General features: G+C 40.4%; 1 protein-coding gene across 1 annotated transcript in view; it reads left to right on the top strand.

Annotated features, from left to right (window-relative positions):
• Positions 1–12293, top strand: part of F5 (coagulation factor V) — a 75372-nt gene that overhangs the window by 37034 nt on the left and 26045 nt on the right. The window contains exons 7-12 of the mRNA XM_042925029.1: positions 70–235; positions 5128–5305; positions 6774–6873; positions 7247–7458; positions 8547–8697; positions 10577–10789. Of these exons, the coding sequence (XP_042780963.1) occupies positions 70–235; positions 5128–5305; positions 6774–6873; positions 7247–7458; positions 8547–8697; positions 10577–10789 (1020 nt within the window). The remainder of the gene's footprint in view (positions 1–69; positions 236–5127; positions 5306–6773; positions 6874–7246; positions 7459–8546; positions 8698–10576; positions 10790–12293) is intronic.

Here is a 12293-nt window from a genome sequence, read left to right as displayed (position 1 = left end):
AGATTTACATTTTGACCAGCCTCAGTTTCTTCTCTCAAAATCTCTCCCTGCCCTTACATTCTAATTCAGCCGGGATGCAGGCTCATATAGACATTGCAAGCTGTGCAAAGAAAACCAGGAATCCTAAGAAACTAACTCGCGACCAGAGACGGCACATGAAGAGGTGGGAATACTTCATTGCTGCAGAGGAAGTCATTTGGGACTATGCACCGATAATACCAGCGAATATGGACAAGTGAGTTTTGGGGGGTCTTAACCACTGTGTAAAGAAAGGTCCCAGAGTCCTAAAGGCATGGCGTGAACTGTAATGAACTGACATCTCTCAAGGGAATACGTGTATTGGATTCGGGTCTTTTTGTACAAATCAACCTGGAATTACTCTAAACTCACCAAGGGAACTCCGCAGCGGCAGCGGTAGTGGCTGGTAACAGCAGCGATCACTTGTTGAACATTTTCTGTTAGTTTTACTTTAATGCTCCAGGTGAGACACAGCTTTTATTCTGTAGATTAGAAAGGCTGTCAGAAAGGGGGAGAAATTCAGAAGTGCAAGTAGCTCTCAAACGCTTGAAAAATCGTCTCACTCACTGTAAGAGAACTGCAGATTACACTTCACTGAGATACTGTCTTCCGCCTCTCAGACCCACAAGTGCAGATGATACAATCTATTGGCAAGGCCGTGGGAGACGAGCACTAGCGCACATTGTTGGTGGAAGAGTACACTGGTACAGCCATTCTAGAGGATGATTTGGGAATACGCATCACAGTTACAAATGCATAGGCTCACAATTGTAAATGCATCGTACCCTCTGACCCAGCAATCTTGCTCTGGGAACTTACTGTATAGATATACTTGTTCACCTGTGAAATGGTGTACGTACTGGATATTTGCACTGTTAGTAGTAGCAAAAGTTTGGAAACCACCTAAAATGCCCTCCAATAGGAAATTAGTTTCATAAATTATGGCACGTCCGTATGATGGAATACTATGCCTCTGTTTTCATTTTAAAAAAAAAATTTTTTTTTAACGTTTATTTATTTTTGAGACAGAGAAAGACAGAGCATGAACGGGGGAGGGTCAGAGAGAGGGAGACACAGAATCCGAAACAGGCTCCAGGCTCCGAGCTGTCAGCACAGAGCCCAATGTGGGGCTCGAACTCACGGACTGCGAGATCGTGACCTGAGCCGAAGTTGGTCGCTCAACCGACTGAGCCACCCAGGCGCCCCATGTTTTCAAAAGAGGTTGTAATCACTCTCTCTACACTAATATAAAAGTTGTCCAAGGTATATATTTTTAGATTAAGAAGTCAAGGGATGAAAAAATGGCAGATTAGGAGGTCCCCCGATCGTATCCCTCCATAACAGTAGTAATTTGACAGCTGTCACAAACAAAAGTGCTTCTGTGAAAGCTTTGGAATCCAGGTAGGATTTGAGAAATTCCAGGATCTTCCCAGTGGAAGCCAAGACCAAGGAGAGATATTTTTAGAAGGCACCTCATGCTTAGGAGATAGGTTTTCTGACAGTGCTCCCATCTACAAACTTGGAAACAGCTTTGTCCCATTTTGGACTCAGCCACAGTCCCACTTGGTCTTTGTCTTGACACGAGCACCATTTGCCAAGCAGTTGACAAAATTCAACATCTTTTCATGATAAAAACTCTCAACAAGTAAGCTATGGAAGGAATGTACCTCCACATAATAAACCCAAAGCTAACATCATATTCAAAGAAAGCTTTTTCTGTAGGATCAGGAACTAGACAAGAGTGACTACTCTCACCATTTTTATTCAACATCTTACTAGAAATCCTACCCAGAGCAATCAGGCAAGAAAAAGAAATAAAAGACATCCAACTTGGTAAAGAAAAAGCAAAACTGTCTCTCTTTGCAGATGATAACTCTTAAGACTCCACCAGAAATCTATTAGAACTAATAAAAGTATGCAGTAAGTTGCATGATGTGAAATCAATGTATAAAAATAGGTTGCATTTATTAAACTAACAGCAATATATACAAAAAAAACATAAAGAAAATAATCCCATTTTAATAGAATTAAAAATAATAAAATGCTTAGGAATAAATTTACCCAAGGAGGTAAAAGATCTATACACCACAAACTGTAAGATACTGATGAAAGAAATTGAAGAAGAGACATCAAATAGAAAGATGTTCTATGTTAATGGATAGGATGAATTAATTTGTTAAAATATCCATATTAATCAAAGTGGTGTACAGATTCCATACAATCCCTATCAAAATTCCAAAGGCGTTTTTCATAAAAATAGAAAAAAACAATCCTAAAATTTATATGGAACCACAAAGACCCTGAATAACCAAAACAATATTGAACTAGAAGACCAACAGCTAGAGGCATCACACTCTTTATTTCAAATTGTATTACAAAGCTATACTAATCAAACAGTACAGACCAATGAAGCAGAATAGAGGCCAGAAATAAACACATGCATATATAATCAATGAATCTTTGACAAGGGCACTAAAATATACAATGGGGACAAGATAGTCTCTTTAATAAATAATGTTGGAAAAACCGGATAGCCACATGCAAAAGAATGAAATTGGACCCTTAGCTTATAGGATACACAAAGTTAACTCAACATAGATTAAAGAATTGAAGGAGAAAAGGTAAGGGAAAAGCTTTTTGACACTGATCTTGACAATGATTCTTTTTTGGTATAACACAAAAAGCACAGGCAACAAAAAAATAAGTGGGCCTACATCAAACTAAAAAGCTTCTCTACAGCAAAGGAAACAATCAGCAAAATGAAAAAGAAATTTATGGAATGGGAGAAAATATTTGTGAGCCATATGTCTAAAATATATAAAAAACTCAATTGTAGAACAAACAAACAAACAAAAACCCAACCTGATTTTAAAATGGGTGAAGGTAGGTGCCTGGCTGGCTCAGTCAGTGGAGAGTAGGACTTTTGATCTCAGGGTTGTGAGTTCAAGCACCTTGTTAGGTGTAGAAATCACTTAAAAATAAAATCTTTTAAAAAATAAAGTAAACTTTTAGAAATGAGCAAAGGACCTAAGCTGACATTTTTCCAAAGAAGACATATAAATGGCAAATCGATACATGAAAAGATGTTCAACATCACTAGTCATCAGGGAAATGCAAATCATATCCACAGTGAGATTATCACCTCATACCTGTGAGGATGGCTACCACAAAAAAAGAGATGACAAGAGTTGGTGAGGATGTGAGGAAAATGGAACTCTGTACACTGTTGGTGAGAATGTAATTTGACATAGCCATTATTGAAAAAAGTAAGAAGTCTCCTCCAAAAATCAAAAATAGAAGTAGCACAATATCCAGCAATCCTACTGCCGAATATATATCCAAAGGAAATGAAAGCAATACCTTAAAGAGATCTCTGTGCCCCATGTTCATTGCATCATTATTCACAATTGCCAAGATATGGAAACAACCTGAGGGTCTGGTGAGGGATGAATGGGGAAAGAAAATTCCAGACACACACACACACACACACACACACACACACACACACTGAAATATTACTCAGCCTTAAAAAAGAAGGAAAGCCTGCCACTTAAAACAACATGGATGAAGCTGCAGAACATACTGCTAAGACACATCCCAACACAAAGTGACAAATACTGTATGATCTCCTGATCTCACTTAAATGTGGACCTAGTAAGCAGTATGGTGACCATAGTTGGTATCGTATACTTGAAATTTGTTAAGACAGTAGACCTTAAGTATTCTCACCCCCAAAAACGAATATAGTAACTAGGTGAGGTGATGGAAGTGTTAATTACCTTAATTATGGTAATCACATATATACATATATGAATCATCATGTTGTACTTCTCAAATATATACAATTTTTGTTTGTCAAAATCACCTCAATAAAGCTGGGAAAATACAAGACAAAGTCAAGGTGTAGCACTAAGTATAAAATACCTGCCTGTTTGCTAAGGAATGAGAATATAAGTGTATTTATATTTATAACTCATAGTTGCATAAAGATGCTCTAGAATTATACACATGAAATTAATGCAAGTGAATATTTAGAAAATTCAGGGATGGTCAGAGACGTGGGATTGATGGGATATAGTGTGTGAGTGAGCATTTTCACTGTAATCAAAAGCATTTGAATGTATTTGCTATTCAAATCTGCTATTCAAAAAATGTAACTGAGAAAGAAGGGCAGAAAAGGAACTTGCTCAAGATTAGATAATAATAATTGGCAGAACTGCAATAAGGTTCCAGGACTCTGGCAACGGTCTGTGCTTTTTATTGTGCAAAATAAAGGCATAAATGGATCAGTTCTGTCATGGCGCTTCTGTTTTTGGAAACTAAGGCAATAAAGAGGACCAAAAGGAAAAGTGGTTCGTGTTGCTGCCCCAAATCTTTTATCATAAGAGCTACAGAAGATGGGTGAAGGTGATTGCTTTTTAGTTGGCACTGGGATCAGGTGGATGGTAGAAGGGATAGACCAACAGCACAGAACTACGTCTAATAAAAATAGTCAGAGCTTCCTGGGTGGGAACATATCTTTAGAGATTGAGAAATACCTGGTCAGTCACTAAGGGTACCACAAATTAAGTGATAAGGAGGACTTGAGAAAAAAAATTCACAGTATATCCTCTCATTCCTTTTGTTTTTTTTTTAAATATAATTTATTGTCAGATTGGTTTCCATACATCACCCAGTGCTCATCCCAATAAGTGCCCTCCTCCCTGCCCATCGCCCTCTTTCCCCTCTCCCCCACCACCCATCTACCCTTAGTTTGTTCTCAGTTCTCAAGAGTCTCTTATCCTCTCATTGCTTTTGGATAGCTCTTTTTCCAGAGATTTCTAAGGTCTGTTCTAGTGACCAGAGTGACAGGAAGTTCTAGGTAGCCTTTTCTAACCATGCCCACAACTTTATTAGTGGTGGAGAAGACAGACAGATGAGAGGTTTCCAGTTTTCCAACTAGAGAGCAGATATTGGGACTTTGCAAACCACGTTAAGAATTTTTTTTAAAGAAAATTAGCATTTTAGCTAATTTAAGAGCAGAACTTCTAAGCATAGGGTTTCCTCATCCTCCTGGGGTCTTTATTCGAGCGAATGGTTTAATTTTTTTAAATTTCATTTCACTTTAAGAAAATACAGATCTCTGCATTTGGATAATTTCTCAAACCAAATTGGAAAACATTATAAGAAGGTTGTCTACAAGCAGTACCAAGATGAGTCTTTCACCAAACGCATGGAGAATCCCAATATCAAAGAAGATGGGATCTTGGGTCCTATTATCAGAGCCCAGGTCAGAGACACACTCAGAGTAAGTACCACAAATATGGAACCATGGAAGAAATTAAATAGTGAAAGACAATGTATAAATATGTCCATTATAATTTTTGATTCAAATGCAACTTCAGTTTTTATGTAGTATTTGCTCTGATTTATAGCCTACCTCACAACATAAAGAATCTAAGACAATTCATCAAATTGTAAAAGGATAAAGCAAAGAACCAATTTCATTGAGGTGAAGGATAATGTGGGGACAAAGAAAATAAAGCCATGGATAAATACAATGGAACACACGCCGTATGTTCCAATCGGGTTGTCTGTAAATTTTGTCCAAAGCATTCCAGCAGCCGAGTGAAAAGGGAAATATGTCAGGGCAAGATTCGCAGTACTCATAAAGAAAGTATCGTTTTCCCTGATACTGAGATCAGTTTCTCCCATGGATCCTTAAAAAGAGGATGCTGTATAATACAGTGGATGGAATCCTTGATAGAATCCCTATAATTGGTATAATAAATAAGTTGCATAGCTTTTTAATATAAGGGTTGTCCTCATAGCTGAGAACATAACAGTAAACACAACTGAGTATAAACAATTCATCATTGTGCTCTAGGTATGTAGTTCTCCCATAAGCTGGTCTGTGATGAAGGTAAATTTAGACATGTATCAAGAACACCGAGTGTTCTTCAGGCAGCTTTCCTTAAATATATGCCACATCAGTCAAGCTTTTGATAAGAACTGGGCAGCAGAAAATTAAAGGTTGGCATCTTTGGCAAGGTTCTAGAATGCAGGTAATCTACAGATTAAGGATGAGCCAAATGCTTTGGCAATCGACCAGTAGGAGATAAGATTAAGGTTCTCTTTTGAAGATTAAGAAGGCTAACTATCACTCCTGTGTAAATAATGCTCCTCCTTTCACCCCTTCCTAGGGGTAAACTAACATATCCGCACACAAGGTCAATTCTGTTCATTTAAAGATAACAAAAGGATAGGAAGCAGCCTTTCTCTATTCCTCTTTCCCTTCCGCCATTTCTGATTTCCCTTTTAGGTGCTCTTAGCAAGTGTAAATATACCTCATTGGAAATTCAGGATCTGGCTATTTGTATGCCCCTCAAGAAGATAATGTCAAGGACAGTGTCCTGGGAGGTGTGCCAGGCTGGAGAAGGGAATTATGGTCTAGAGAGGAGAAGGAACAGATCTGAAGGCAGATGTGGTCCAAGTTGAGAGGAGAGGGGAAGGGGACAGGTTTGGAAAGAGTGATATACTGTGAGGAAAATACAGGGCAGACTTCTCTTTCCATTTTCCACCCTACCGTGTGAGTGAAATTCTCTCAAAAGTTTCTTCCAGGTGATGGGGAGAGGTTGCTGCTCAGAGAAACAGAACTAGTTTGCGAACACACACACATAAGCACGCCCTCCATCAAGTGCGTTTGCCAAGCTAAGCATCCCATATCAATTCTCACGATTGAGCTTAAGTCCTGAAATAATGAATTAACTTTGTAGATCGTGTTCAAAAATATGGCCAGCCGTGTCTACAGCATTTACCCTCATGGAGTGACCTTCTCTCCTTATGAAGATGAAGTCAACTCTTCCTTCACTTCAGGTTTGAACCCGAGTCTACTGAATGAAACTGTTCACCTCTGAGAGGCTGCCACGCTTTCCTACTGTCCTCTTTGCTCAGTAACATGACTTGTGCAGTCAGGCAGTATACAAGTAGGGGTGTCCTAAAAGTCACAACGAAACCCTGCTCACTTCAGGGATTTATTTACCCTAAAATGTGCTGTTCTTTGTTAGTGCCATAGCGGCCTCTAGTGGAGCGATTTCTAACGGCGACACGTAATCCAAGGTTCTGTCAAGTGGAGCTTAGTATACACATATTCCTTCCCTAATATTACCTGGCTCTAATAAAAATTTTGCTGTTTGTTTACTGAAATAATTTTGAAAGTGAAGACGATTTTACCTTCATTTTCTTTCAGGCAATAACACTATGATCAGAGCAGTTCAGCCAGGGGAAACCTATACTTACAAGTGGAACATCCTAGAGTCTGATGAACCCACAGAAAATGATGCCCAGTGCTTGACAAGACCATACTACAGTAATGTGGACATCACCAGGGACATTGCCTCTGGGCTGATCGGGCTACTTCTAATTTGTAAGAGCAGATCCCTGGATAAACGAGGCATACAGGTATTCTGTCCATGGAGTAAACTTTTAGAAAATCTAGGAACTTCTTCTGGCTGACACAGATTAGGTCTTCTCACTAGAGAATGAGCCTTCTTCTAGAGAACAGAAAATGCTACGTTGTCCTCTTTAGTGCAAATGTGACAACATAGATTCCTTTTTTTTTTTTTTTGTCTTGTCTATTTTCATCTGACTCTCACTGCAGAAGGCAATCATTCTATAGAGTGATGCAGTATTTTGTTTTAGTTTGAAATTCCAGATATTTTGCTATGTGATCGGCAAGTCACTTCGCCTTTCTCAATTTCTTCCTTTGGCTAATAGCCCTCCTAAAAAAATTTGACACGGCTGCTTTGGGGCTCAGTGAGATACCACCTGGTAAAAGGGTAAATCTCTCTACTAGTCCTTGTTATTTTTAGAGACCTGAACTAGGGAGAGATGAGAGAGATAATACTTTGGAGAGATAGCATCTGGTGAAGGTGGACCCAGACAATGGTCCATCTCTAGTGAGACTAAATTATACAAAAAAAAAAAATATGAACAAATATATGGAACTTCATCAGAGACTAACAGTCTCATATTAGTAACTTAAAATTCCCAACCAGGCTAAGCTATTATTAAAGAAGTTCATCCTAAGGCATACACCATAAATATATGTTTGGAAAAATTTTTTAAATGGACATTTGGAAGACCCTAACTTATTGAGCTAGGAAAGGACACAGATAGGAAGAGGGATAAAGTTTTCCTATTGCAACCTTCTGTTTTATCCTTTGCAACTATTTGGAGCACATCTGGTCAATCTTGCAGGTTGAAAGGTATTCACTTACAGAGATAGAACACAATTACAGCGGCCGCGAGGAGATGGAATTTTTCTATTAAGATGTTTTAGTCTCTGAATTTCCTGATCCGCTCAGTTTGCCTTTGCACATTACCTTTGGCCCTAATGAGGGCTTTGTACAAAATGGTTTTCATACATGCCTACATTTGTGGCTTCAGTGGCCCCAGGGACTGTGCCTCTTTGGTTTCTGAGAAGAGCTCAGTGCTGCGGGCGATGGGCTGGCACATCAATCACTGAACACAGCACTTCTACCCTCCAGAGGGCAGCAGACATTGAGCAGCAGGCTGTGTTTGCTGTGTTTGATGAGAACAAGAGCTGGTACATTGAGGACAATATCAACAAGTTCTGCGAAAATCCCGATAAGGTGAAACGTGATGACCCCAAGTTTTATGAATCAAACATCATGAGCAGTAAGTCAAATCACTGTTTTCGTCCGTCAGTTTTTCACTCCGGTGCTTAAAGTAGGACTGTGCCTAAAGGCGGAGACATGGAGTAGAATCCACTCACCTCTTATCCTCGCTCTCAGTCCTCGCTTTGATGACGAAATTAGTGGATGATATTACAGAAACTTCTTTACGACATGAGGCCAAAAGCTTGTGACCCTTAGGAAGTCTTGGTCTCATGCTCCAGATGTGCGTGCTCTGGACACATACACTCCGGAGGAGCAGGGTGAGGGGTGGGGGTGGTGAGGAGAGCGGGTACAGGCTTGGTCAGTGGCATATGGGGATTTCAGACGGGGGGTGGGGGGCAAGGTGAACGCTCTTGCTAGCAGGGCAGAAACTGAGTAAGTAACCCAAAGCTGGACTGTCCAGTCAAACTAAGGCAAAATGCATATGGGGAGCCAAGCGTCTTAAAGAGCCAATCCACGAAGAAGTTTGAAGGGAGCAGTAAGAAGTTCAGAACAGAGGGAGTGACCTGAGCCAAAGTCCAGGCATTTGCTGCGGTTTTCAGTTTCAGTGCCCAGAGCCACTGCTCTGACAAGTCTGAGAGAGATTTGACTAAGCCAGCTGGAAGCAAACACTGCCACAGTGGTCAGGGTCCTCACCACATTTCCTTACACTCGAGAGTCATTATGACCACCTTCTCTGATAGGTGATCGTAGATAGGAGGATGGCTTCTCTGCGGTCTGTTCATATGGCTTCAGATGACTGGCAGCTGGGGATTATCTGAACGGCCAGGTGCCATGGAAATCACTCAAAACAGGGAGTTACTCCGCTTTCTTTGCATAATTTCATTTTGGCAGCGAATCTGTCATAGTTCTGAGCCAGCGCTGTCCAGTTTGAAATTATGCGTGAGCCACAAATGCGATTTAAACTTTTCTGATGGCCGTATGAAAAACTGAAGAGAAATACATCCCAAATGTGATCATTTCAACATATAACCAATATAAAAATTGATGAGGTTTGCTTTCTTTATTTCATATACTAAGTCTCTGAAATCTGGTGTATATTTTACCCTTCGAGCACATCTCCATCCAGATTCTCCACCTTTCAAGTGCTCAGTGGCCCCTGTCACTACTGGCTACTATATTATAGAGCTTCCGACCATTGAGAAGAGCCTCCTGAATGAAATACAAACTAAAAACATATGTCAGTTCTTCAGTAAATATTTAAGGGTTCACTAGTGCTAGGCCTCATACTAGGATCAGGACTAGACTGGTAAACCAGGCAGATGTGGGCCGTGTCCTCAAAGAATCAAGCCTGTGATTTTATTACCATGCCTAGAATCTGAGTAAAGATATTGCCTAAAGCTGTGTCCCTTTGAAAGATAATGAACATGTGTGAACTCAATCCCTGCATGAAAACTATAGGTTATCTCAGTGCTAAGAGGGCACAATACAAGTTGCAAATGTACTAAATATGCATGACTTTTAGGGACATTACTTCTTATTCACTAACTCATGTGTCAAGACGACTTTCTTATATTATGCTTTCCTTCCAGGTAGAATTAGTCTAGATAATATTCTAAATTGATGTTCAGAATATCTTTCAAAGCAGACCGTGGAAAACAAAGTATCTGATACACACTTGACAATGAAGAAGTCAACATGAATGAAAAGCTTTGTCTTTATCGGAGTATTTCTCCCTTGGCTAACTTAGGAAATTAAATTCTCCTTTGGGAAATCTGACTTTGATCTTCTAGTCACATGTTAGACCTGGTGGAGCTTATCTCAGATGATCACTGCTTTGACACAACCAAGTTAATATTAGGGCATTAATCCCAGGTATAATTAGACACATGTCCTTTTGTTGGCGGAGGCCTGCGTGTTAACAGATTTTACTCTTTCAGCTATCAATGGCTATGTGCCTGAGAGTATACCCACGCTAGGATTCTGCTTTGATGACACTGTCCAGTGGCACTTCTGCAGTGTAGGGACCCAGGATGACATTTTGACCATTCACTTCACTGGGCACTCATTCGTCTATGGAAAGAGACATGAGGACACCTTGACGCTCTTCCCCATGCGTGGGGAATCTGTGACTGTCACAATGGATAATGTTGGTAAGAGCCTAGACACTTGAAGAGGCATCTCTGATCTCTAAAGGTCTGCTGCAGCTCTCCAGACTCCCACAGTTCCTGGGTTTATCTTTCTGATCCCTTTCAAGCTTGCCTTTCAGTATTTCTCATGATTCATATTGGGTGGAATTAATTACCTAAAGGGTCCAGTCGCTTAATGTGGGTTCCATTTATCCTTCTCTGGGCTAAGTGAGAAGTAAAGACACAACAGCAAAGAGATAAGCCATGACTTAGAGGAGGAAGTGTGAACATTCAGCCACAAAAGAGCATTTCTTTTATCAAAAAAAAAAAAAAAACCCTTTTCAGGTTTTGTTTAATGTTTATTCATTTTTGAGAGACAGAGTGTGAGCAGGGGAGGGGCAGAAGGAGAGGGAGACACAGAATCTGAAGCAGGCTCCAGGCTCCGAGCTATCAGCACAGAGCCCGACGCTGAGCTCAAACCCACGAACCGGGAGATCATGGCCTGTGCCAAAATTGGATACTCAACTGACTGAGCCACCCAGGCGCCCCTACCTTTTTTAGTTTAGTTTTTTTTTTAATATATATAATTTATTGTTCAAATTGGTTTCCATACAACACCCAGCACTCATCCCAACAGGTGCCCTCCTCAATGCCCGTCACCCACCTGGGGAGGAGGGGAGCCAGGCGTGGGTGTGGTGGTAGGTCAGGGGCTCAGTCTGCAGTTGGAGAAAGTGATTCCCTTTTTTAGTTTTTAAAGATAGTCATTCCACCATGCAGTAGTGACCATCAGGTATAGTGCCTTAGAGGCTGGCCTCAAAGCCAGCAGTGCCGTGGAAAGCACATGGGCTTTGGAGTTGTTCAGATGCGCTCTGGCATTCAGTATGGACAAGTGACTTGACCTCACTGAGCCTCCGTGTTTTCATCTGAAAAACACAATAACAACACTTTACAGAGTTGCTCTGACCATTAATTGTAATATCCTAGCACTCGGCAGACACCCAACGAGTGCTAACTATTGGAGACTCTCCAGGAAATCTGTACGCCAGCAAATAATAGCATTTCAAAGAGATTCAAAGTTTCCCTGGGCCCACCCAAATCATTTATTGCTTAGAAATATCTATATGTCTCTTATTTGTTGGGGTGAACATCATCATCCTCCCCTCACACCAATTCGCAATATGTGCAGCTAACAGGATGGTTATGGTATTCAAAGCCCATTTTATTCTTCATTCATCCTTTTTAAATATATTCTAAAATAGTGATTCTCAAACTCTCTATGCTAACTCTTTTATCTCTAATCTCCACTGACCAATCCTTTGGGCCGATACTGATCACATGCTTGGATGTCACAGCAATGTCAAATTGCTAACGGGCTTTCTAAACACCTTAGACCAACTGATCTCCTTCTGTCACTGTGGAACACTAATCAATAGTTCACGGATCAGTGGTGGCCCACAGACCATGCTGGATTGTCCCTGCCCTGAAGTTCATTGAAAATCATCTGCCACAATGGATCCTAGTGTTTTTC

This window comes from Panthera leo, chromosome F3, assembly GCF_018350215.1.
Source record: "Panthera leo isolate Ple1 chromosome F3, P.leo_Ple1_pat1.1, whole genome shotgun sequence".
In the NCBI taxonomy this organism is placed as follows: domain Eukaryota; kingdom Metazoa; phylum Chordata; class Mammalia; order Carnivora; family Felidae; genus Panthera; species Panthera leo.
The sequence above is the reverse complement of the archived record's forward strand: the minus strand, read 5'-3'. Positions and strand labels throughout refer to the sequence as shown.